Source organism: Vulpes vulpes, chromosome X (assembly GCF_048418805.1).
Source record: "Vulpes vulpes isolate BD-2025 chromosome X, VulVul3, whole genome shotgun sequence".
Taxonomy (NCBI): Eukaryota; Metazoa; Chordata; class Mammalia; order Carnivora; family Canidae; genus Vulpes; species Vulpes vulpes.
This window is the reverse complement of record NC_132796.1, coordinates 119,200,611-119,225,054: the sequence shown is the minus strand read 5'-3', so window position 1 is coordinate 119,225,054 and position 24,444 is coordinate 119,200,611. Positions and strand designations below refer to the sequence as shown.

Sequence of the window (24,444 nt, the reverse complement as noted above, 5' to 3'; positions counted from 1 at the left end):
TCTTATTAAAATAAATCAGGCCAACAAAACTGTAAAGGGGTACAGCAGCCAGCTTTCCAGTGTTTTTGAATAGCTCTAGTAGGAGACAATCCTTTGGGGCTGCTTTATTTAGCTTGAAGGTTTTTTTTTTTTTAAATAAAAGGAGAGTTTGACATAGTACTTTGTGCCAGGAAATGTCCTACATGCTTTACACGAAGAAACTCACTTAAACCTTACAACAACCCTGTGTGGTAGGAACTACTATTACCACTATTCTATAGGTAAGAAAATTCCAACAGAGCATAACAGGAAGAAGCTTACCATGTGTGAGTCCATATTGCTTCTATTTTCCTTGCTACTGTGACGTATAGGTTAGAAACTTCTGTTCAGTCCTGCATATAGGCATCCTACAGCTAAGATTGAGAACCATTGTTTACTCAAAACTGTGCATACTTAACTCCATCTCCTCTTGGTTCTCCTTTTAGCTAACTTTCTTGTGCTTATTTTTTTTAATGAAGCTTGAATTCCATTACAAGGGAAGATAGTTCCTTAGGATAACAGTCCACCATATTCTTGGTTTGCTGGCTTTCCTGATAAAGTCACTTTCCTGACCCTAACATTTTGCCTCTCCACATAGTGGCTTATCTTGCAGTAAGCAGAATGAGCCTGGATTTGGTTAGAATAGATGAGAAGATACCCAAGGCCACATAGTGAGTAAGTGAGTTTCCATGTGAGCCCATACACAGGAATACATGTTCTTGATGACCACACGATAGGACTCTTCGTGCACATGTAATGAAGCAAGATCAAGTTAGAATAGGGAAGAGTTCCTCAAGTTTTGGACAGTTTGCTTCACCAGATCTCCTTGCCAACCCCTCTCACCCTTCATCACCCAACTCTTGGGAATTAAGCCATCTTTCTACAGAGCCACAGAGCCCTGCCTTGGCAGATCTGCCAGGCGATCCCTCATGGATGGAGGATCAGCTGCCCTCGTCGTGTGTGCACAGCCCCTGCCCCAGGGCAGCTCTGAGATCAGTGGCCAATGGCCAGAGGCCAGAGACTACCAAGTCGAGGTCACCCTGCCGAACAGGAGCCCCTTTCGGCTCCTAGCGGGCACCCAGCTCGCTCCCTCTCTCCCGCCTCCGCCGGGACTGCGGCGATGGTCCACACAGGGTGAGAGGGGCCTGCTGCAACCCCACGGTCGCTGGCACCACCACAGCTCACCAGGCCAGCGGGGTTCAGGGCAGCCAGAGCCCCAGGCAGCCCCAGACGGACGGTCCGGCCCATTTATAATCCTCGCGCGCCATCTAGCGGCCAGAACCAGCACGGCAGCAGGAGAAGCTACACCGAGGCTGTTCTAGTCCCGGGCGGCCATTTCGCTTGAGGAAGGTCGCATTTCCCGATAGGCACTGCGATCTGAGCTCCGCGGTGCAGGAAATGGCGGTAGGCGCAGGCGCAACACAAGCTTCAGCGAGCGAGCTCCCGCCGCGCAGGCGCGCAGAAGGCGGTATCGCGCTCCACTAGGCGCGCGCCTCTGCGTGTGCCAATCAGAAGCGCATGCGCGAAGCCGACAACGAGTCTCAACCTAGACTGCACATGAAAATAAACTAAGAGCTTTTAAGAAGACATTGATGGCGTAAGCCACCCCAGAACAATTAAATGTAAACCTCTGCATGGGGCTCATGATGCTTTTTTTTAAAAAAAAAACACTTTCCTGGTGATTCTCAAGGGCAGAGTTTTCTCCATTGTCATATTGTGTAAGAAGAAGCCAGATCCTGCCCCAGGTTCGGGGAATATTAGATGACATCATGCAGACAGGGTGCTTTACACGTTAACTAGCTATGAGTTACTGGCTCTGGATCTTGAGAATAAGGTTCAAACAACAAATTTCATAAAATCGGTTTTTTAAAAGTTTTTCCTTAAGATTTTTTTTTAAGAGGCTCTTGCATTGTAACTCAGCTTTGCCACTTGTAAACACTTGGGTAAGTCACTTAATCTCTCAGTTTCCCCAGCTTATTCATTTCATAGGGTTGCTGGAAAGATTGTAAAGCATCCAGCCAAGCACACTATAGGTGTCCATTATAATTTTCACTCTGTTAATTGCCAATGCAATTTGAACCCAAAAAGCCACATAATAGGACCTCATACCTCATAGCTTACAAAAGCCCTGATGCATTCATGGTCCCTGTCACTGGTTAGGCTCTAGCCACTCTATGCTTTGGAACATGCTAGCATGCTCCCACTTTGAGGGTTGTCTGCAGTTCTGTATCTGCTCTCCTTGCTCATCCTCGAATTGATTCCTTCTCCTCTTTACAAGAGCTTGCCTGAGTTACCACACATAAATAGTAGGCCTCCTGACTGCCACCACTCTACTTCAGCACCCTGGCTATTTCTTCCAGAGCACTTTTCTTCCCAGGAGGTACAGATACCTAGGTTCCAGACTTTTCTTCGTCATTCTAATTAGGTGCAAACCTCACAGAATTGTGGGGGAGCACTGTATAAGACACAGTGAGTAGAGGGATTTGCATACATTACATGAACCAAAGTTAAGTGGTTGTTGTCGTTAATGGTATCTGATATTTTTTTAATTATTTTTTTATTGGAGTTCAATTTGCCAACATATAGCATATCACCCAGTCTGGTATTAAAGGCCAATCAACCCCTTCATACCTTGACAAGCCTTCTATTCTACCACTACCCAAGGATCCAAAGTAGTAGCCACCCTCGACAACATACAGTGCCCAGCAAATAGCAGAGTGTTTGGAGTTCTTTGCACATCCTGTTCCCTTTGCTTGAAGGACCTCTATTCACCTTTCAGTATTTGGCTCAAAAGCCACCTACCCTACAAAGCTGTCCTGAGTCTCCCATTTCCCTGCTCCTGCATAATGTATTATTCCAGTCTGGGCCAGGCTATGCTTCCTATCAGCCATATCTGTGTGCCTCCAGCACAGGGCACGTGCCATTTGAGTGATTGCTGACTGAAAGAATGACTGACTTCCTGATTATGGAAGACTTCTTGGATGGTGGCAACAAGGCATAGTAGAAAGCTTTGTGGCCCCAGAGGCAGAGGCCAGAAGATTCTAGCTGGGGCTCTAGCTCTTGCCACATGCTTCCGGCCAGCTCAAAGGCCTTGCTGGCCTCACCTTCCAAGCCAAAGGCTAATGCATACCTGAGCTGCTCAGCACTGTTGCCTGATGCCTTACCCTTTCAGGTGTGCCTCCCTATCCTCCAGGTCTGCTGGACTGTCACTCTTCCAATAAGCTGGTCCAATAGAGGCCAAAGTCACACTGGAGCTGAGGGAGGAAGCACACATGCCCAATAAGGCCTCAGACCAAAGGATACTGGGGGCCCTTCCTAGTTGCCTTCTCACAGGAAAGGAAAGGGGAACCTACATCTGCCAGTAAAGGATGGCCTCTCAGTTGTGCTCTTAGTGTGGTATAGATGCCACTGTGTATGATAACATCTTGTGTCCTGTGGCCTTAGCACCTGAGTTCAAGATCAAGCACTTGGGATTCCTGGGTGGTTCAGCGGTTTAGCACCTGCCTTCGGCCCAGGGCATGATCCTGGAGTCCCAGGATCAAGTCCCACATCAGGCTCCCTGCATGGAGCCTGTTTCTCCCTCTGCCTGTGTCTCTGCCTCTTTCTCTGTGTCTCTCATGAATAAATAAAATAAAATAAAATAAAATAAAATAAAATAAAATAAAATAAAAAAGATCAAGCACTGCCCCTGATCAGCTTGGAGGTCCCTGGGGGACGTCTTATCTTGGTCTTGGGTCCTAGTATCCTTGCCTGACCTACATCTCCTGGGGCTGTGTGGGAGTACAAGAAGATTGTTCCTTACTAAATGCTCCACACACCCAGAGCAAACTAGCCACTCCTACTGGTGAACTGGTAGGTGAAATAGGACAGAAGCCTACTGCATAGGACTGTACAACCCCTTCCCATTGCACCTTAGCACCTCTGGAACCATGTGCCCCTCTCAACCACCTCCCGTGCTGCCTCATAGTGCCGTTGGCTGTCCCTGGGATTCCTACTCCTGACTCCTCCTTTGTGGGTTGGGCTGCAGTCCCTACAGGAGCAACCCTTCCCAAGCTCTGCCTCCCAATGGTGTCCCCTCTGCCACTTCAGCTTGGGTCCTTGTAAGTAGGTGCTGGGATTGCAAGGCTGAGAGTTGGCACCATGTGCATCCTGATTACGCAGGAAAGGGGGAAAACAAGTAGCTGAACAGTCTGTAGAATGATCCAAGCCTGGTCTGGGTTCAGAACTTTGTGTCTGTATGTCCATTCCCTCCCAAAAGGATGTCTTCCATCTCCCAACAGATAATGAGAGCTGAAGGCCTGCTCAAACAAAATGCTCAAGGCACAAGACTCACTTAGATCCCACAGCTGCCTGAGACCGGGGCACTCTGTAGGCTCCCTAGAGGCACACTTCCTGGGTTCAAATCAGCACTTTTCTACCTCCCAGCTATATGACCTTGGACACATCACCTGATTTCTCTGGGCCTCAATCTGGTCATCAGTGAAATGGGGATGATAATTGTGTCTGCCTTGTAAGTGTTCCAAGAAGAGTAAATGAGCTAGTAGACACCAAGTACTTAGAATAATGCCTGAGCCCTAACACGTGCTAAATTGTTCTCGTTATTATTACTGGGGCCTGTGGCCACTTATAGAAGCAGCATCCCTTTGTATTCCATCTGTATCCATCAACTTGATACAGACTGACCGACTGGGCTGCTGTCTTACCCAGTCTTCTCAGGAGTAGGATGCATTCTTTATCTCTCTGTAAATCAGACACACTGATGCTCACAGCATGTTGAGTAGTCACAGTTCATAGAGCACCTCATTGCCTGTGTAAGCTTGCACTTGAGTAGCACACTCACTAAAAACTCCTCATGTTTGTTCCCAAATCTGTTTATCCCCATTGTACTTGCAACCATTGCTACTAAATTCAATTATTAAACTTATAAAAGTGAATGGAAAGGGAGTGGTTGTTTTCTGCACGAGAAATAACATTTTCTGGGGCACCTGGATGGCTCAGTTGGTAGATCACATGACTCTTGATCTCAGGATTGTAAGTTTGAGCCCCACATTGGGTATAGAGATCACTTAAAAATAAAAAATAAGATCTTAAAAAAAGAGACAACATTTTTTTGGAAATATAATAAATGCCAGTTTCTTAAAGATAAATGTCAAAATAAGAATAGGATAAAAGTCATAAAAATCTAGATTATTCTTCAGATTATTCTGTAACACAATTTGATGTTTTTTATGTCATTTTAAAGAAACTGAAAGCAGAGAGCAAAGACTTCATTTATGAAGGTGTGTAAGCAAGAAGGATAATCTGGATCAATATTCAAACATGAAGCAGAAGTCTACAACAGCTTCCAGCAAATTCAGTTAATCTGCACAACTGTGCTGACCGGCACACAGTGAGGCAGGCTTCAGGTTGGGCTCTCAGTCCTCTCCACTAGTGGCAGCTCAAAGAGCCAAGGTCCTAGCCCAGTGGCCTTTCCTTGCCCCTCCCTGAATCACCTGAGAAAGTGGTCCCTGACTCCACCCAGATCCAGAAACTGAGAGCCCAATCAGATGTGCTTCTTTTCTCAGAGGGACCACTGCTTTTCCTCTCACTGAACCACAGAGAACTGTCCAGGGAAGGCTGGTGGGGCAGGAAAAGGAGCTTTGGGGTTTCTGGAAGGGAAAGGAGAAAACAGAGGCGAAGGACCTCCTTCAATTTGTCCTTAGAGCTCAACAAAGAAGAAAGAAGGCACAAATTCATCCATCGTTTGGTCATTCATTTGTGAGTTTGTCCCTTCACTCATTCCCCACACATTCATCCTACCTCCAAGTGCCTGCCCAGGCAGGGGCTGGGCTTCCAGCTACAAGTGGGCCATTGTGCATGCTCTGGAGGATCTTGAGAGCCAGTGGCAGAGGGTAAAAGGAGCAAGATTCAAGCATAGGCAACTCCCATAACTGGAAAGCCCAAGGACAAAGGATGTAGTGGAAGCCACTGGAGAAGCAAACTGTAGACAGAACTATGGGAAATGACCAGTGCTCAGTCCCCAGCAACCCAACCAGTTTTGGCAGCTTGACCCTGGCCTGTCACCAGAGACATGAGAGAATCAATAACTTGGGACCACTTGCCTCCCCCAGGCAGCTTACCCTCCTATCTCAGAGCCAATGTCTGTTCCAGTTATGCCTTCAGATGGGAAGCCAATGGCTCTGGATCCCACATTGTCATCACTTGACTGTGCACTTGACCTGTTATGGGAAGAGAAGCATTTGCTGACTCTGATTAGGTTTTAATCTAATATAACTAAGATGTCCTGAGAACAGGGCTCAAGGACTAGAAGCCCCGGCTCTCAGCTGCCACCCTGTGATGTTCCAACTAAAGCCAACCTGACATCAGCAAGTATTTCTGCTCTTCTTCCAAACTTGATGGACTGGGAGCAAGAGTGGAACCAAAAAAATAGAGCAAAGTGGCAACTCAAGAGGAGGCTGGCACAGTGGAGGGATCAATGGCTGACAGAACAAGGGGCAAGGCATTGGGGGCCATTAATAAACCACAGAGCCCAGACATCCTGGGTCGCCTTCTCTCATTTCCATGGCTGAGTCCCCACTGAAGGTCCAGAACTCCACACTGAGAAAATGGAGGGAGGCAGGCAAGGTTGTGGGCTTTTACCCATTACTGGCTACTAGCATCCCATTTAAGAAATATCTAACTCTCAGCCACTGCTCACCACATCCAGGCTTTCACGGTCTAGCTTGGAGGACAACTCAATGAGATGGTCATAGGATGGCTGGGCACAACCATCCCTTCTGGACTCATCATCCCCCACTGGCTCTGTCTCACATCCTTGCCAGCCTCTAACATGTCTTCCTTTAACCATAAGTCATCCTAGAAGTCCATGTTAGATGTTCTGCTGAAGCTCATGCATCTTTTGGTCACTGACTTCCCCAAACTGCTCACTTGGCAGCCTTGCCAAGGACTGTGAAAGTTGGGCTAAGGGCTGGGGTGGCGGTGGTCTGGCCTGGAGCTTTGTCCAGCTCTGCAACTGACTCCCTGAGGGATCTTGGGAGGGGCCTGCCCCTCTCCAGGCCTCCTGTATTCCTTCATTTATTCTTTCAACAAATATTCACTGAGGACATGTGCTGCCCCAGGCACTGGGGACACAGGGGGGAACTGAGCAGTCCTGGTCCCAGGTCCATCCACGGACCTTAGACCAAGGGCCACATCAGCTCTATGTCCCTGCATTGAGTTACCTTTCAGGATCTGGATTAGGGCCTTTGCGGATCTCCTCACCAACCGAGTCTCTCTTGGCCTCTCTAGGGCTGGGGGCCTCTTTGTCTTTGGAGCCCAGGGAAGAACTATGGAGAAAAGAAATATAAGTTAACCACCCAGTAGCCACCCACACTCAGATGAAGGCAGTTACCTCATCCCTAAATGCCAACTGTCTCCAAGGAACTTAAAACTTGAGATTGCAGGACTGGCCAATTCTCAAAAATCTCATTACTAAAAGCCACTGTTGATTGAGGGTCAGACTCCATTCCCATAATTCTGCATGCATTAACTCTCCACATAAATCCCAATATATGAGTACTATATTTACCCACGTTTACTTTCCAAATAAGTGAATGAAGGCACAGATATCCCAAGCAATTTGCTCCTAGTTCCTCAGGTAACAAGGGGAAGAGTTAGAATTGGAACCCAAACAGTCTGATTTCAGAGTTCTTGACTATAATCTTCCATATATTAAGACTGCTCTGAACCTCCTAATTCAACCTCCCCCTGTTCTCTCTGACCTAGTGGGCCACTCCAGCCTTCTTTCCCCCACCTGTCTGTCATGACTCTGTGACACCATCTCCTACCTTCTTTACCATACCTTCCCAGTCTCTTTCACCCTTTTCTCCTTTTCTGCCTGGTAATTTTGGTGTTCTCAGCATTCCTTTCCATGTGCATGCTCCACTACCTTGCCCACCCCCTCTGCTCCCATGGCATTGACTACCACCCACAAACCAGTGACTTTCTTTTCTTTTTAAATTTATTTTATTTATTCATGAGAGGCAGAGAGAGAGAGAGAGAGAGGCAGAGACACAGGCAGAGGGAGAAGTAGGTTCCATGCAGGGAGCCCAATGCGGGGCTCGATCCCGGGTCTCCAGGATCAGGCCCAGGCCGAAGGCAGCACTAAACCACTAGGCTGCCGGGGGCTGCCCAAGCCAGTGACTTTCGCCTGTTCCCACCTCTCTGTGCTCCTGACCCATACCTCCAATGCCTTTCAGACTGGCCCTCGGGCAGCTCACCCTCAACATGGCTAGAACTGACTGCCATCCCAGACACCTTTAGAGGGCATGACCAGGTAGTTGCTACCTCCACGCTGGGGTCTTTGCTCTGCCTGCTGGCCCTTCTCTCCTTCTTCCCTTGATATTGTACCCTATGTAAACACTGACATGGAATTCCGTTATTTCCCTTTCATCTGTCTGCATATAACATGGAAATTTCTGGGAGAGTCCTAACCTCTCTCCCAAACCTCAACTACAAACCCTCAAATGCCTCCTGGGAATGTGCATTTGGCTATCCACAAGTAAACTCATCATATATTCATTAAAAAATACCAAGTATTTATATCACTCCTCCTTGCCCCTTCATCCTGGTCCCCAGTAGTGTACTGAGTTATGGAGCAAAAGGCGCACAGTAGGAGTCCAGCAGCCTGGGTGAGAGTCTTAAATCTGCCTGTTCTTAACCGTATTACCTTGAGCAAGTTACTTGACCATTTAGGATCTCAGTTTCTGCACCTGTAAAAAGGATATCTGGGGATATCTGCTAGGCTGTTGGGACAGGGAAGGGCTTGGTGAATTCTAGCTTTCCCTCTTTCTTCCTTCCCCAACTTGATTCTCCCACTGGAAAATTGGGGAAGGGCACCCCATGGAATCTCAGTGAGTTGTTGTAGCTTTGCTAGTCCCAGACAAAGTACCAGAAGCCCTGTGGTTTCTGAAGACAGGAGACACAGCAGGGATGTTCATTGGAGGCAACTTGGCTTCCTCCTACCTCTCTTGATAGCACTTTCCTTTTGTTTCTCAGAGATCGGTCAAATTAGGGAAATCAATGAAGCGGCTTCCACTGTTGTCTTATTAAAAACATCATCGCACTGGATGATCCTCAAACATTACAGTAACAAACACTCCCACATTTCTGTTCTGGGCCAAAAGGAACCTACGGAACACTTAGCTGCAGCCCCTGCCCTCCAGGCACTCAGAGTTCTTGGGGAGGACTGATCTATGAATGGACAACTGTGCACAGGTGCCATATGGAAGCCTAGGAGGCTGGAGCTGAGGGCCCAAGGAGGGAGGATATATGAGGGGTAGTGAGTTCAGGCCGCAGAACCCAATCAAGGTAGGGGGCATCTCAGGGTTTTCCCCAGGGGGCTGGCATGACTACTTCTGCCCTTTAGAAATCTCACCCAGATAGAGATGTGGAGTTAAGGGTAGAGAACCCAGGTTCGGGGATCCCTGGGTGGCTCAGTGGTTTAGCATCTGCCTTTGGCCCAGGCGCGATCCTGGAGTCCCGGGATCGAGTCCTACGTCAGGCTCCCGGCATGGGCCTGCTTCTCCCTCCTCCTGTGTCTCTGCCTCTCTCTCTCTGTCTATCATAAATAATCTTTAAAATAAAAAAAATTACTTTAAAAAAGAGAGAGAGAGAGAACCCAGGTTGACCATGTCTCTCGCCAAGCAGCCCATGGGCCTGATCGTTTGCATCCCTTCCCTGCTGACCTCATCTTTAAAATAGTGCAGAAGGAGCCCAGAAGGGCCCCCATACCTCATTCCTTCCAGGTCTGGGGCCATCAGGCGGAGTCCTGCCCCAGGTGTCATGATCTGCAGGCGGACAATCTCCTCACCTCTTGTACTGCAGCTAAGGAAGAGAGCCAGGGAGTTGCTGGTAAGAGAAGCCTCCCTCTTCCCTATCTGTGCCAGGGGTCCAAGGGCATTCTCCTTCAGGAGCCTCCTGGCTAATACAGTGGGATACTCAGACCCATTGCCTTTTTCTTTTCCTCTCGTCTCCTCTTTGGCCATATACTTTCTTGGTGCTACAGCTGAGCATGGGCCACTGACCTCCAGGCCCCAGAGGAAGGAAGAGTGAAACATCCTTTTACCAGTCCCCCACCCATGAGCCTAGACCCCTTCAGTCACAGCAAGGGGCCTTCTGCATAGGAATGGGATCACCCAGCTCCAGTGCCCTCTCTGTCACTACTGCCATGATGCTGCCATTCACTTGCAAAGGTGAGTCCTGGCTGTGGTCCCACTGGAATGTCCAAAGTGGTTATTTGTGAGGCCAGTGCGATTTCTGGGTATATGGACTGATGAGGACTGATGACAAACAAGATACTCTGGAAACCTACAGACCAAATTGGGGTGAGATAGGATATCAGAGACTTGGGGGAAAGAAAGCAAGTGACCAGGTGCCTGTGAGCTGGAGCCCACAGAGGACCAGAAATTCTCAACACTCAGAGGATCCCTGTGAGGATTCCTGTGCTCAGAACCTGGCCCACAAGTGTCCACACATATCCCTCCAAGTCTGATGTGCTTTTTGGTTCTACTTCAGGGTCTGATACCTAGCAGGCTTGTGCCATGGTGATGGCCAGAGCCAGAGAGAATCTAGAGCTTTTTGGCTTTGTGGGAGTACTCTTCATCCCAAACCTCCCCAGGTCCACAGAGTGAGGCCCAAGCCATCCTTTAAGACTCAGCGCACTTATACGAACTCACTCCTTTCTTCAGCTACCTCTGGGCACTAGGCTGGGCACTGGGGCACAGATGAAGATGAGCCCCAGGCCTGCCCTGGTGAAGTCCCCAATCCAGTGGTGGGCAAAATGTGGGCACAGTGGCATGGGTCCTGATTGTACTAAAGCGTAAGACTGTACACAAATCCAGTTCCAAGGACACCTGAGAAGCTTCATGGATATATAGCCTCTGCTGGAGGTGAAGGCAGAGAGATAGCTTTGAGTAAGCCAGAGTAGCTTGGCTGCTCTCCTTGGAAAGTCACCTTGGAGTTGATTCTGACACCTGGCTCCAACCTAAACTAGGAGGCCTTAGAGGACCGAGTTCAGTGGGCTACTTGTCTATGTCCCTTCTGGGACCTGGCTGAGACCTAGCCATTGGAGATGAGGGAAACTGAAGGGCTCTCAGGGACAGGGCGTTTGGTGTATAAGGGCAGCTCTGATTTCTGTCTGTGTCTTCCCATGATAGCAATGATGACAGCATAAAGCACCTGGTTGGGACAGACCCCATTTGGGAACATCACAGGCAAGGAAAACATTCTTCTTCACTGGTGTTTTTTGTTATGTCAGAGAGAAAATAAGAACAAGGTGTCACCCAAGTCTGACCAAGCTAGTGTCTCTTCTTTAATGCCATCCTCCTTCTTTGTCACCCCCTTGAGTAATTCTTTCTTGAAGGCCCAGCTCAAATGGCACCTCTTCCAGGGGGCTATTATGGGTGGTATTGTGTTCCCCTAAAAGATATGCCAAAGCCCTAACCGTACCTGTGAATGTGCCCTTATTTGGAAACAGGGCCATTGCAGATGTCATTAACTTAAGATAAGGTCATACTGGAGAAGAGTGGCTCTTAATCCAATATGACCAGTGCCCTTATAAAGAAGGGACATTTGTACACAGACACATGGAAGGAATATAGCCATGTGAAAACAGGGGCAGAGATTGGAATGATGCATCCATAAACTAAGAACCAACAAGGATCGCCAGCAATACCAGAAGCTAAGAGAACAGCCCAGAACAGATTCTCCCCCCAGAGCCTTTGGAGGGAACATTCAGCCCTGCTGACACCTTGATTTAGAACCCCTGGCTTCCAGAACTGTGTGAGTATAAGTTTCTGTTGTTTAATCCACCCACTTTGAGATAACTTGTTACAGCAGCCCCAGCAAATTCATACAGGGGCCTTCCAGCCTCTTCTCCAGCAACAGCCCACCAGCCTCACCCCCTTACCAGACCTTCAACCACAGACAGCTCTAGTACAATCTAGTTCTCAGCTAGGCTGGGAGCTGCTGGAGATCAGGGGCACTCATCTAATGAGGCCCCAGCTGCCTGTGGCAGTACGTCTTTCGCACCCACAACCGCATTTCCTTCAGAGGCTAGCAAGGTGACAATATTGGTCTCTTCATTTGAAGAAGGCCATGCAGATGAGCAAGCCTATTCATGGGAGCACCCAGGCACTGTACCATATAAAGTACCAAACGACTTTATATGCATTATCCCATTTAGAATCTGAGGCAGCCTCAGGAGGTAGGTATCACTATATTCACTATTATATATATGAGGTAACTGAGGCACCAGGGGTAAAGTGGCTTGCTCAAGGCTAGTATAAGGCCTTGTGCCAGAAGCTGTGCTTTTACTCACTGCTCTCCAGCTTAGTGTTCCATACAGCATGCTGGGCTACAGCCCACAGGCACTGCCATTACTGGGTGAGGCAGAAAGCCAAGGAAGCTTGGCCAGTGCTGTGATGGGGAAGCAGCCAGGCCTGGGGGCCCTTGTGCAGACCAGTCTCTCTGGAAGAGGGTATTTGAATTAGCTCAGTCCACAAGGTGGGTAGAAATTATCCCACAATGAGAGGGTTAAAGACAAGATGAACCCAAGAAATCCAGCCCCACAGTGCATGGAGGCAAGGCCCACGGTTGAACAGGGGGAGTTGGAGGGGTGACAATAGAGATAAGTAGATCAGATGTGGACACTTGGAACTGAAAGGACTTTGGGATGCTAAGTAGGTCTGGTGTCTAATGGAAAGAAAGTGACAGGTGGACAGACCCAAGGACACAGCCTGTGGATGTCCTTGGGTGGCACTCTTTCCGTCACAAACCTTCAGCCCTCCCTGAAGTCCCTGAAGGGTTCGACACCTAAGACAGGGGCTTCCCGCCTGATTGGCTTACTTCATGAGATGAAGAACCTATATCAGACTTGAGTCAAGTGGGGTGGGGCAGGAGCAAACCTAAGGAGCGGGCAGGCTCGGCAGGGTCACGCCTGAGGACAAGGCTGTGATGCTCTCTTGCTCCAGTCTACCATAAACCAGCTTTTTCTGAAGTGCTATATAACCCAGAATTTGGCCGAGCTCTCCTCAACCACTGCTCCCCACGGGGCTGGGCTCCTTCAAGGCCACAGCCAGGCCAAGAATTCTCAAATAACCAGGCAGACCAAAGCTGGGTGTAGGGAACTGATGGTGGCTGCCTCACCTGATCAGCGTAGGACCTGTCTGATGCAGTGGGGTCAGAGAGGAAGGCCACCCAGGACCAGCCAGCAGCTCACCTGGAAGCTGTCTAGGGGGATGGTAGAGATTTTGTGACTGCAGAATCTGAGGGAAGAAACACTATGAGAAGCATTCTAAGCCTCCCTGACCAGCCTGTTCAACACTTCTGATGAGAACGCCTTCCTTCCCGTTGTGGGCTGCCCTGTTGTGGGCTATCTCTGGTGTCTGGAACATTCCATAATCTCGTTCCAGTTCTGCTTTCTGGGGCCTCACAGGCAAGTTTGACCTCAGACTCCTGGCTTCCAAAACTGTAAGACAATATATGTCCATTGTTCGAGCCACCAGTTTGGGGGACTTTGTTCCTGTTGCCCTAGCAAACCATTGCAGCCACCTTGCTATGACAGCCAGATGATGGGTATTAAACATCCAAAGGAATTTTCTGGAATAAATGTTAAAATGACTCTCAAATACATGATATAGCACGACCTAATTCTTCTATGTTCTCTTTTTAAAAACACCTGAGGGACGCCTGGGTGGCTCAGTGGTTGAACGTCAGCCTTTGGCTCAGGGCATCATCCTGGGTTCCTGGGATCAAGTCCTGCATCAGGTTCCCCGTGAGGAGTCTGCTTCTCCCTCTGCCTGTTATTTCTGCCTCTCTCTGTGTGTCTCTCATGAATAAATAAATAAAATCTTTTTTAAAAAATACAGAAAAAAATGATTTAAAAAAACCCATCTGAAACCATTCATTGCTTCCCTCACCTCCCCCCGCACAAAAGACAAATAAGGAGAAATCAGAGATGTGCACTGTTTGGAGATGAATTATGTCCTCTCCAAAACGTATACGTTGCAGACCTAACTAACCCCGGGACCTCAGAGTGTAACCTTATTCGGAAACAGGGTCATTGCAGACGGGATTAGTTAAGATGAGGTTATACTGGAGTGTGGTGGGCCCCTCATCTAAAATGACTGATGTCCTTGTAAGAAGGGGAGATTAGAACACTGACCACACACAGAGGGAAGCGCACGTGAAGAGACACAGGGAGAGATGCCCATCCATAAACCAAGGAGAGGCCTCAGAAGGAACCACCCTGCTTACTCCTTGAACTGAGAGACAATACACTTCTGTCCTTTAAGCCACCCAGTTTGTGGTACTTTGTTACAGCTGCCCTAGCAAACTAAGACAGCCTCCATGCCCTATCAGTGCCCAAGTCCCATCAATGCTGCCTTGTGAAGAGCTCTCAAATATTTCCATTTGTTTAAAAGTTCTCAAGGACAAAAGTTCACACACACAGGGAGGATCAAGAGAGGAAGGCAGTAAAGAAAAGGGGCAGTCCTGCTGCTGGTGCAATGACCTCAGGCTGGCCTCACACTCCTAGCTTCTTCTGAGCAGAGAAGGTCTGCAGCCTTACTGTCCTCCACCAGACTGCGCTAGGGCAGGCAGCCCTATCTTTCTCCCGGCACAGAGGAGGTGGCCCCAAGGGACAAGGGTCACATACAAATGATTGTGAGACTTGAACTGGGGAGGGGAGTAGGGGCTCACAGGGCATTACGAGAGCTGGAACAGTCCCTGAGGTCCCTGAAAGTGACCTGTAAGGACAGGCACTCTGCCCCTCTAGCCTCGGGATCTTCCCAGAGTGCCATGGAAACATACCACTTAGAAGACTTGGATTTGGACACAGCTGCCAGGCTAGGCAGGAGCTTTAGACAGCAGCAACAACAGGGAGGTGGCGCTCTCAACAGAACTTAGCTCAATTCACTGTGAAGTACAGGGAGGTGTTGATTGCTCTCCATTTGCAGACAAGTGAGCACCATTATTTGCCCGGACACTCAGGGCTCAGAAATCAGAACAAATCGGGCCAGTCTGCAGTGAGGTCACCAGTGCTCAGCCTGCCCCTGCCCTGTGACCCCAGTCCCAGACCCTCCCAACTGACTGGCTCCCAGGCCAGAGCCAACTCATGGCACCCACCTGGGTTCCCAGCTCCTTGCAGAGCTGGGCATGCGCTCAATCCAAATGGCCCGAGACACTTTGGCTCCGCCTCCACCCACACTGGCAAAGAAGGCAGCTGTGAGTGGGGCTGGGGACTGCAGAGCCTCCTTCCCCAACAGGAGGCAGAGGACACAGCTGGCAGGTTGACCTTGGACAACTTAGAGCAGAGCTATAAACAAGCCCAAGAACGGCAGGGCTAGGGCTTCAGAGGTTAGGCCTTCTCAGACCCTCTGGTTAGCACATTTTCCTAAGATGTTGTGGCTGTAGTTGCATTCACATGACACAGATGAGCATTAAGCAGACAAGAGTGACATACTGTCTCCCTGGAGGCCAGGCTGTTTTGCTCCTTTCAGCCCCAGGACATCCAGCCAGACAGCTCCTACTGCTTTCTGTGCCCCATCTTGTCACTGGGCACATGGGGACACTGACCCTGAGGCCCTGCAAGGCAATGTCCTGGCAAAGGTTCTACAGTGACAATGACAGTGACAGGGCAAGTCTTGCGACCACCAGAACCAGGCAGAGATGATTGAATAATTACCTGCTTGAGCCAGGAGGGGATCTTGCTAGAGCAGGTGGGTCCTGGCTCTTCTCAGAAGGCCTATCTTCATCCACCACCTCAACCCTTTGGGCAAGAAGAGAAACAGATGCACTGCTTGTCCCTTGTGGCATGCTCAACTGCCCTAGAGCTGGATGCTCCTGAAGGACATTCAGTGGTATCTATGGCTATGGGGTGGCCCAGTCTGGAGGCTCAGGGATTCCAGTTTGGGAGAAGAACAGCATATCAGGTTGAATAGTGTGCCTCCAAAATTCATGTCTGCCTTGAACCTATGATGTGAGCTTATTTGCAAACAGGGTCTTGGCAGATGTGATCAAGTTTAGATTCGGTCAGTCACACTGGAGTAGGGTGAGCCCTAAATCCAATGACCAGTGTCCTTATAAGAGGAGGGAAATTTGGACAGAGACACAGAGAAAAGAAGAAAAGAAGGTCATAAGATGGCAGAGGCAGAGGGAAGCCTGGGTGGCTCAGTTCATGAAGAGTCTGCCTTCGGCTCAGGTCATGATCTCAGGGTCCTGGGATTGAACCCCACATCGGGCTCCTTGGTCAGCCAGGAGCCTACTTCTCCCTCTGCCCTTCCCCCTGCTTGTGCTCTCTCTCTCACTCATTCTTGCTCTCTCTCTCAAATAAATAAATAAAATCTTTAAAAATAGATGACAGAGGCAGAGATTGGAGTGATGTGTCTACAAGCCAAGGAATGCCAAGGGTTGCCTGTGGTCACCAGAAGCTGAGAGAGAAGCCTGCAACAGTTTCTCTCTCAACAGCTTCCAGAAGGACCTAATCCTGCTAACATCTTGATCTTGGATTTATGGCTTCCAGAACTGAGATACAATACATTTCTGGGGTCAATGCCACTGCAGTTTGTGATACTTTGTTACAGCAGCCCCAGGACTGGTTGAACTTAATACAACCAGTAAGAACACACCATTATCTGTCACTTCCTTTGTGCTGCTATTACCCTTTCCTGGCTGGATTCCAGCCTTCAGCTTGCTGTTCCACTTCATGATGGATGTCTTCCTTGTTTACCTCAAGGAATATCCCAAAAATCCTACTTTCCAGTAGTTTCTTTTTTTGCCAGTAGTTTCTTATCTCTGTTCCCCAAATATTCTCCTCTCTCAGAAGATGTTCTGTTTCAACTAATGGTGACACTCCTCCTTGACTCAGCCGGAGTGTCCTAACATCCTGATCATCCTTTGTTGGACCCTGTTCACCCTTTAGGGCCCATCTCCAATGTCACTGTCACCTCCAAGGGGGCCTTGCCAGGCAGAGGCTCCCAAAGACAAACCTTTGGAGCCCAGCCCAATAATCCCTCCTGCCAAGGCATTGTCCAGCCTGTCCCTGGTAGAGTGGGACGGAAGGGAACAAGTCCTTTTTACCCTGGTAGCTATTTTGTTTCAAAACCTCAGAGGCCCTTGGAAACACTATCAGGGGTCAGGGGCAGAGCCCTGTTAGCAAATGGAAGTTTCCAGCCACAAGCTATATTCTATCAGCCAGATCCTGCCTAAACAGACCCAGCTGTTGAGGCCACAAGTGCCACCACAGCCACCTAGTTGCTCTCCTGGCCTCCAGACAGAAGCCGCCAGCCCCTCCTAACTTCCAGTGCCTGGGTATGGTGGCCCCTTCCCACTCTGTGCCTGCTTTCCATGGTGCCCATACTCCACCCCTGCCGGCCCTTCCCTATAACCAGCAAGAGGCTTCCCAGGCTTCCCTTGGTGACACTTACCTCTTCGCAATGAACGGGGCCTGCATCTCTTGAGTAGGGCTGCTGGAAAGGAAGCAGAAAGACAACATGTTGGACAGAACCCACGGACAGGCGACATCACGGCCACTTTGCCTTACAGGGTCCCAGGCTTTTCTCTCATTCCCACTATGTCACTAGTCCTGATGGCCAGAGCCAGACCTCTCTGTCTTGCAGAAGGTGCATGTCCAGATCCCTGAAGGTCCGGCTACGAGGGTTCTCCTAACCAACCCCTCACTTGCCAAAGGGACACTGGAGCACTGAAGAGAAGTGAGCCACACGGTAGCTGAGCTGGCCTAGACAGCAGGCCCTACTGTGTCTCCTGCTCTGCGACTCACCTGGCACTCTTCTTGGCTGCAGACAGAACATACGAGTGCTCCCGGGGAGCCGTCTTCCTCACCACACTGCTTGCAGCCTCTGACCTGCGGTGGCACAGGGAGGGGGCATCTAAAGGCATAAGGCAAGACTCACTCTGCCAGCCCAGCCCAGCAGCTACGGGGCCACCCCAGGGAGGCAAGCACAGGAAGCCAAACGAGCACCTGAGCCCAGAACTATGCAAAGGAAACACAGAGACCAAGGGAAGGGCCGCCCACATTGACAAGGCCCAGCTGTGTGCTAGACACCGCCAATGCATGCTGAGACACTGAATCCTTACAACCCACGAGGGTGGGTGCTTAGTTTCGCCCACAATTTACAGATGAGGAAACTGAGGCATGGGGAGCTTTAGTGACTTTAGAGACCACACACTTAGCCAGTGGCAGAGTGGGCAGTCAATGCCCAGCAGCCTGCCTCCAGTGCTTCTGGCTCTTGCCCTGTACCTCCCAGGCTCAGGAACCTCTGCCCTTTGGATGGCCCATCTGCCAGACCTTCAGCACAGGAGCTCCACGGAGTTCCCTAAGGCACAGAGAGCTCGACAGACATTAGCACTAGGGTCAGGCCAAGCCCATGGGACTTTATTTCCTTAGGGCCCAGCTGCTGCCAAAGCACCTGGGCCTCATTTGGGGGGCGAGGGGCACTGGCACGTCCAGACCCTGGCCCTGCCGCCCAAGCACGCAGGCCCTGCCCAGACTCTATACACACAGCATACACAGAGGGCTCCTTCCCGGGGCCTATTTAGGCCCAATTTGCTTAGAATCCTTTTTAAGAAATTGATATGAAGTCCCGAAGCACCTCCCTCCCTATACTCGGTACATGTAGATTTGAGGCTTTCCCCAGACCCTTATTACCTAGGTTCTGCTCCATAAAGTGTTCCTAAGAGGATCCTGTGAGCTGGCCCAGCACTGACTGGGTGGTTCTGGGACTCAACAAATGACACCTGTTGCTGGCAGCCACATCTCCAGTAAACGGGTCAGCACTGACATTATACATGCTGTGAATTTCATCACCCCAACTGGCACAATTCCCATGTCACCAGTGCACGCAAATCTGGGCCCCTGCCCTACCCATGGGATGCCCAGCGGGCACCGTTACCTCCGTTTCTGCTCATCCGACGAGAAGGGCACCTCCTCCTCTTCAGCAGCCCCAGATGCTGAGCTGCGCCTGACATTGTAGGGTGCCCTGGGGGAGGGGAGAAGGGTGGAGAATGCTGTTGGTCATGGCCCCCCACCCCCTATCTCTGCCCCTGCTCCCTGTCACAGGCTGCCACCCTCGGCAGCTTGGCTTCCTGACTTCAACAATAGCACCTGTTGGGATTGTTGCCTCTGAGCCTTTGCTCATGCTACTTTTTGCTCCTCAAGACCAGCTCTCTTCTCTCTCCTTATTCCAACCCTAACTGTCCCCCAAGACCCAGCTCCAGCCTCTCCCCTTCTCCAAAAGATTTCCCAGCTGCTCCATGTCATTGGATGATTGTGACAAGGGATATAAAGCAATATGAAAATGTGGGACCCCTGGGAATTACAGGCACAACCTGCACCTCTGGCCAGGATCCCCCCTCCCTGGGCACATAATGGGGGGGCTTCTTTGATAGGGCCCAGAAGGGGAGCCCCAAAGGTTTATGTCCAAGGAACAGCTCTGATTTCAGCACAGAATGCCAATAACTGATAGGCTGCCACAGCCATCAGGACACTTAGGGTCATCAGGCTCCAACCCAGCCTAGCCTGAACCCCAGATGGGTGAAGAGGCAGTCCAGGAAACAGAGCCAACCAGCAGCAGCCCCAGAACCATGACCCATGCCCCTTCTCCAGATCCACCGGCCCCTTCCATAAGCTTCTTACAGTGACTGCTTAGCCTCAGATCGGAAGTGCAATGTGTACGGCTGTCCGACTTTCTGGGGTTTGTCACCCTCTTGGTAAGCTCCAGGTCACAGTGGCAACTGGCAGGGATGTCAGGCTGGTGGGACTGGCACTCCAAGGCCACACTCAGAGGCAAGCAAGCAGCTGCCCTCAGCAGGCCTGGTGTTTGGGCTGGTTCTCGGAAGAGAGAACTGAGCTGGGTGTGTGATCGCATACTTACAGCTTCTTGTAATCCTCGGTGGTCATCTTATAGCCAGAGGAGGAGGGGCGGGGTGGTCCAGTAGGTGCTGCTCTCAGCAGACCTGTAGCACTGAAGAGGAAAGGAGTCTTCATGTGTCCACTCTCAGGCTCCCTCTCGCTTCCTAATTTGGCCCAGGGGGCCCAGCAAGCATGTGACTGGTGGCCTTTCCTCTTCTCTCTCCAGCCGCCCAGACACCCAGAACATCTGTGCCATCCTAAGCAGGACCCTCCTGGGAGCTCACTGTACCAGCACTGCTCTCCAGGGCCCTGAGCTCCACAGAAAGACAGCTGCCATCTACCACCCCTCTTGCCCCCACCTGCCGCGACAGGCAGAGTAATCTCTCTGCCATGAGCTTGGCCTAGGCCCTCACATCTGGTGCTTGGCCTAGGCCCTCACCCCATGGACACACACCTTTTTGAAGCTCCATTGGCCTTGGGGAAGTGCTGCTGGGGTTGACAGGAGCTGTCTATGGGCTTGGTGAACACTCCCCTAAAAGAGAGCCCAGAAGAAGTCATCCAGTGAGCTCCCCTGTGCGGAGGTGGGGAGCAGTGTGGGCAGGCATGGGGAAGCGGGCGGGGTCCTGTGGTCACCTACCGGATGATGTAGCCAGTGGGAGCCCTTGCGCTTGGAGACCTGCCAGGGAAAAGAAAGTATGAAGTGAAGCCAGGGTGCCCTACTTTCTCCTGCAGCCAACGATAGCAAAGTGGATTGGCTGGTGGGTGTCCAAGTGCGGTTAGAGTGAGGTGAGCAAGAGTGGCTGGCTACTTCCCAATAGGGGCAGCCACCCCTTCACCCCACAGGGCGTCTCTTCTGCTTTGCCTATCTCTTTCATGCTCCCCAGGAAAGGTACTTATGGCTGATTCTTCCAGGACTCGCTCAATATGGTCCAGGCTCACACTAAGTGCCTAGGAAGGTGTAGTCCATGGCTGAGCATTTGCTGAAGAGGAATCTCCTCCAAATCTCAGCTTTTCCCTGGTCTGCCAGGTCCCAGCAGTCCCTTGAGAAAGAGGGCTTTTGGGATTGCTGACAGTCCTCCAATCCTCTACTCTCAGAACTGCAGACTCCATGGTCAGAGGCCCAGGGCTGAGACATGGCAGGGAACGCCCAAGGCCCCTGACCTGACACCTCTACACAGCCTCCTTTGGGGAGGTTCATGAGAGCCCAAGAGGTAGAACTAAAGCCAGCTGTCCCTCCCTTCCTGCTCCTTGGGACCTCCCTCCTCCAGCTCCTGAGATGCCCACATCACAGTCTTGATCAAAGTTTAGGACCAGAGGGCATGGCTGGAAAACAGACCACAGAGACTGGGCGCCTCCTGCTTGGGACAACTGAGGGGGCCCAGAGGAATGGCTGTGAGTTTGGGGAGCAAGAGCAGGAGATAAAGATTTGGTAGATGGCCCTTCTGTCTAGGAACAGAGGAGTTTAGGGCTGGAGCAGGGGGTGCGGGTAGTGGGTCTAAGGGAACCCTACGTAAGCAGGTGGGAGGGGCATCAGAGAACCCCAGTGTTCTCCATATTGACAGACCCTGTCCTAAATAGGGACAGCCTTCTGGAAGTAGCAAAGTTGCATGAACACTTGGGGTGGGACCTGAGAAAGAAAGGTCACTCTCGCCCCATCTGGCCACACAAAAATTGTTGGCTAAAGTACCTGTGCCTAGGAGAGAATGGGAGCCAAAGTCTTTGTAGACTTTCAGGTCTCCCTGCTGTGGCCCAAGTCACGGTGCCCCAGGATGTGCTTTCCAAATATACCCCCGAACAGAAGCCCAGGGTGAGAACACCACCCAAAGTAAACAAGCTCCTCGCTGGGTAGCTCAGCTTCCAACCATCCTCAGGTCTTCCCCCAACATCACCGGCTGCAGCAAACACAACCCATGATTCACCTTTCTATGTTCATCTCTCCACTCGGGTCATGCTAACATGACAGTTCCCTGAGGAGTGAGCTGTGTCCTCTGTGCCAAGCCCAGGACCTGGCTGGCAGTGGGTGCTGAATCACCAAATGGTGGCGATGGTCAAGTCCACAGTAACCAGAAGCAGCTCCCGGGACTTAGCGATGAACTTGGACCCCTCCCTTCCAGCTGCTGCTACTGCCTCGACCAACACCCGAGAAAGGCCCTGGCCCTGCACTTACTGCCAACTGCCAGCTGTGTAACAAGGCTCAAGCAAATGCCGCACTCCTCGACCCTCTTCTCAGGAGCCTCAGAGCATCCCATGACACCGCTATGCAAAAGTCCTCAAAATAGAGAGGTGATGGCCTGTTCCCTTTGGCCAGCTATCAAAAAGGTCTTCCTGAACTTAGCAGACAGTTGGAACAAACGTGTGAGTCTCCTGTGACATGCTGATTACCAAGTGTACTCAGCCATCAGGGCTATCTATGGGAGAGGGTCACGCGTGACTCTCAAAGCTGCCTGAAGCACCTCAGAGATGTTGTCTCACCCCCTATGGGGGCTTCTCAATGTCCAGTAGACAGCCAGAACCATGGAGGCCCATTAGGCAGTCGGCTTCAAGGTCACACAGCAAGGCCAGGGACCTGAACCCAGCAATTCCTGCATTCCCTTTCCCAAAAGGGTACAGAGCAGAAAAGCCCGTCCTTCCTGTGGATTCGAAATGACTCACTGCAAACCATGACATCTCTTCCAAGCTTGGGCTCCTCCTTATCCCCTGAACACTGCAGTATGAGCCCCACCCACCAGCCATCTGGGCACCACCTCTTACCTGGCCTTCGGGACTTCCCCAGGGGATGAAAAGGATGTGGCACGACTCCGACCAGTGGGCAGCTCTCTGGGGAAAAAGGGTCGCGATGACCCAAAGCAGGTGAGGTGGGGTGTTGTAAGTGCACCTCAATAATTTGGCCCACCATTCCCATCTCACCTTCTCCTTCCCTGGCCTGCCTCCATAGTCCACAGGCACGTGTGTACGTGTGCACTCAGCACCCAGGGCTTTCGCATCCCATGACCTTGGTTGAGGCTGAGCCTCAGCTGGATTGCCTTCCCATGCTCCGCCCGCCCCAGCTGGCCTGTGGCCACATGGCCTGGCAGAGGTCTGAATGGTAGAAGCCCCTGAGCATCCCTGGGTACTGATGGGCCCCTGTGGGTCACAGCCCCACTGCACTGCCTTGTCTCTGGCCTCCCAGCCTCCTGCACTCACAAGGTGTGGCCGTCCGATTCATCCTGCTTGATGATCCAGCTCCTGTCTCCCTTCAGTGTGGTTCGAACCTTCATCTGCCTGAGGACATTCTTGCGTTCCTCCTCACCTGGTGGTAGTGGCTTCCCTGGAGGGGGCAGGGCCAGGCAGCCTCAGAAGGGGCGCTCAGCCCCAGCACCCTGAGGCCTCCCAGTCCTCCCAGTATGTCGCTCTCACTCTGCTGCAGGGCTTGTGGCCTTTGCAGCGCAGGCTACACACCAAGCTTGGGACAAGAGGGAGCCCAGGCCTCACCTTTGGTGCCGCCTCCAAGAGCTGAGATACTCATGGTGCTTGCTCTGCAGATCCCTTCTCAGTTGATTCAGTGGGGCTCCTGGGGGCAAAGGCAAGGACATGGCTCGTCACTTTATACATTTATAATGGCTCACAGGTCAGCATGTGGTCCCTGACACACCAACAAACACCCAGATTGTGCCAAGCCCAGGCATGGGGAAGCAAGAGTTGGTGGAGTTCTGGGTGGTCAGCAGAGGCTAGGGAGTGAGCATGCGCTGGATCTGCCACTGTCAGGCGGTATATCCACCTGTCTGCCCAGAGCTGCTCACCTGAGGAACACGGCCTGGGCTGCCGGGGCTGTCTGTTCAAGAGATAGCTGATAAGGGCAGACCACAAACCCTCCTAGAGACCTCTGATGGTCAGATTCCAGGACCAGGTGACTGTAGGAGGGACAGTGGCAGCCTCCTCCACAGAGCAGACTTCCTAGGGGCCGGCCCTGGTGGACTCAGAGAGAGGGACTAGGGGAAGAGGGGGTACTGAGGGACCGACTGCTTTGGGTTGGACCATCACTCTCACTCTTGAGTAGCTGTCTGACAGGCCTCGGGCTGGTCAGCTAACTTCTCCAGTTAGCCTCAGTGTCGTCATTTGTAAAATGGGATTTTACGAAGTCTGCCCTTCAGGACTGCTATGAAGGCAGAATGCACCAGGGTTCTTGCAAATGTCTGGCACCACCCGGCACAGCAAAGAGCTCAGGGCAGTTGGACAGGAGCCAAGCAGTAGTGACTCTCAACCTGTCCTCGCTGGGAGAGGGGACCGTTGGCGGTCTTCAACCTGAGGGGGTGCAGCTCTGTGTGGCTCAGGGGTTGGTTCCATCTCTGGGGGGGAAAGCCTGGGGTCCCTCTGCCAACTTCTAGCTGTCCTTGGGGACCAGGCGAGCGTGGGGATCTGGTAAGGACCTCCTGCTGTGCTCTGCTTTCTCTTCTTCTCTGTACTCCTGCCCTACTCTCCCTCCCTGCCTCTTCTCTGCCCTTGAGCCATGTGCTTCCCGCCTGTGGCCAGTGAGGGGT

General features: G+C 51.2%; 1 protein-coding gene across 8 annotated transcripts in view; it reads right to left on the bottom strand.

Annotated features, from left to right (window-relative positions):
* ZNF185 (zinc finger protein 185 with LIM domain) overlaps positions 1–24,444 on the bottom strand; it is a 76,829-nt gene that overhangs the window by 26,865 nt on the left and 25,520 nt on the right. For 3 of the 8 annotated variants that reach the window (XM_072744465.1, XM_072744472.1, XM_072744467.1), the window contains exons 2-15: positions 23,399–23,477; positions 23,111–23,234; positions 22,679–22,744; positions 20,565–20,603; positions 20,382–20,459; positions 19,950–20,039; positions 18,969–19,055; positions 17,837–17,920; positions 17,484–17,525; positions 15,743–15,826; positions 9,790–9,882; positions 7,239–7,343; positions 6,138–6,236; positions 3,183–3,272 (exon numbers count right to left, since the gene is read on the bottom strand). In XM_072744465.1, coding sequence (XP_072600566.1) covers positions 3,183–3,272; positions 6,138–6,236; positions 7,239–7,343; positions 9,790–9,882; positions 15,743–15,826; positions 17,484–17,525; positions 17,837–17,920; positions 18,969–19,055; positions 19,950–20,039; positions 20,382–20,459; positions 20,565–20,603; positions 22,679–22,744; positions 23,111–23,234; positions 23,399–23,432 — 1,115 coding nt within the window. In that variant the 5' untranslated portion in view covers positions 23,433–23,477. The remainder of the gene's footprint in view (positions 1–3,182; positions 3,273–6,137; positions 6,237–7,238; positions 7,344–9,789; positions 9,883–15,742; positions 15,827–17,483; positions 17,526–17,836; positions 17,921–18,968; positions 19,056–19,949; positions 20,040–20,381; positions 20,460–20,564; positions 20,604–22,678; positions 22,745–23,110; positions 23,235–23,398; positions 23,478–24,444) is intronic. The other 5 variants (XM_072744470.1, XM_072744469.1, XM_072744466.1 and 2 more) reach the window with 4 other exon arrangements.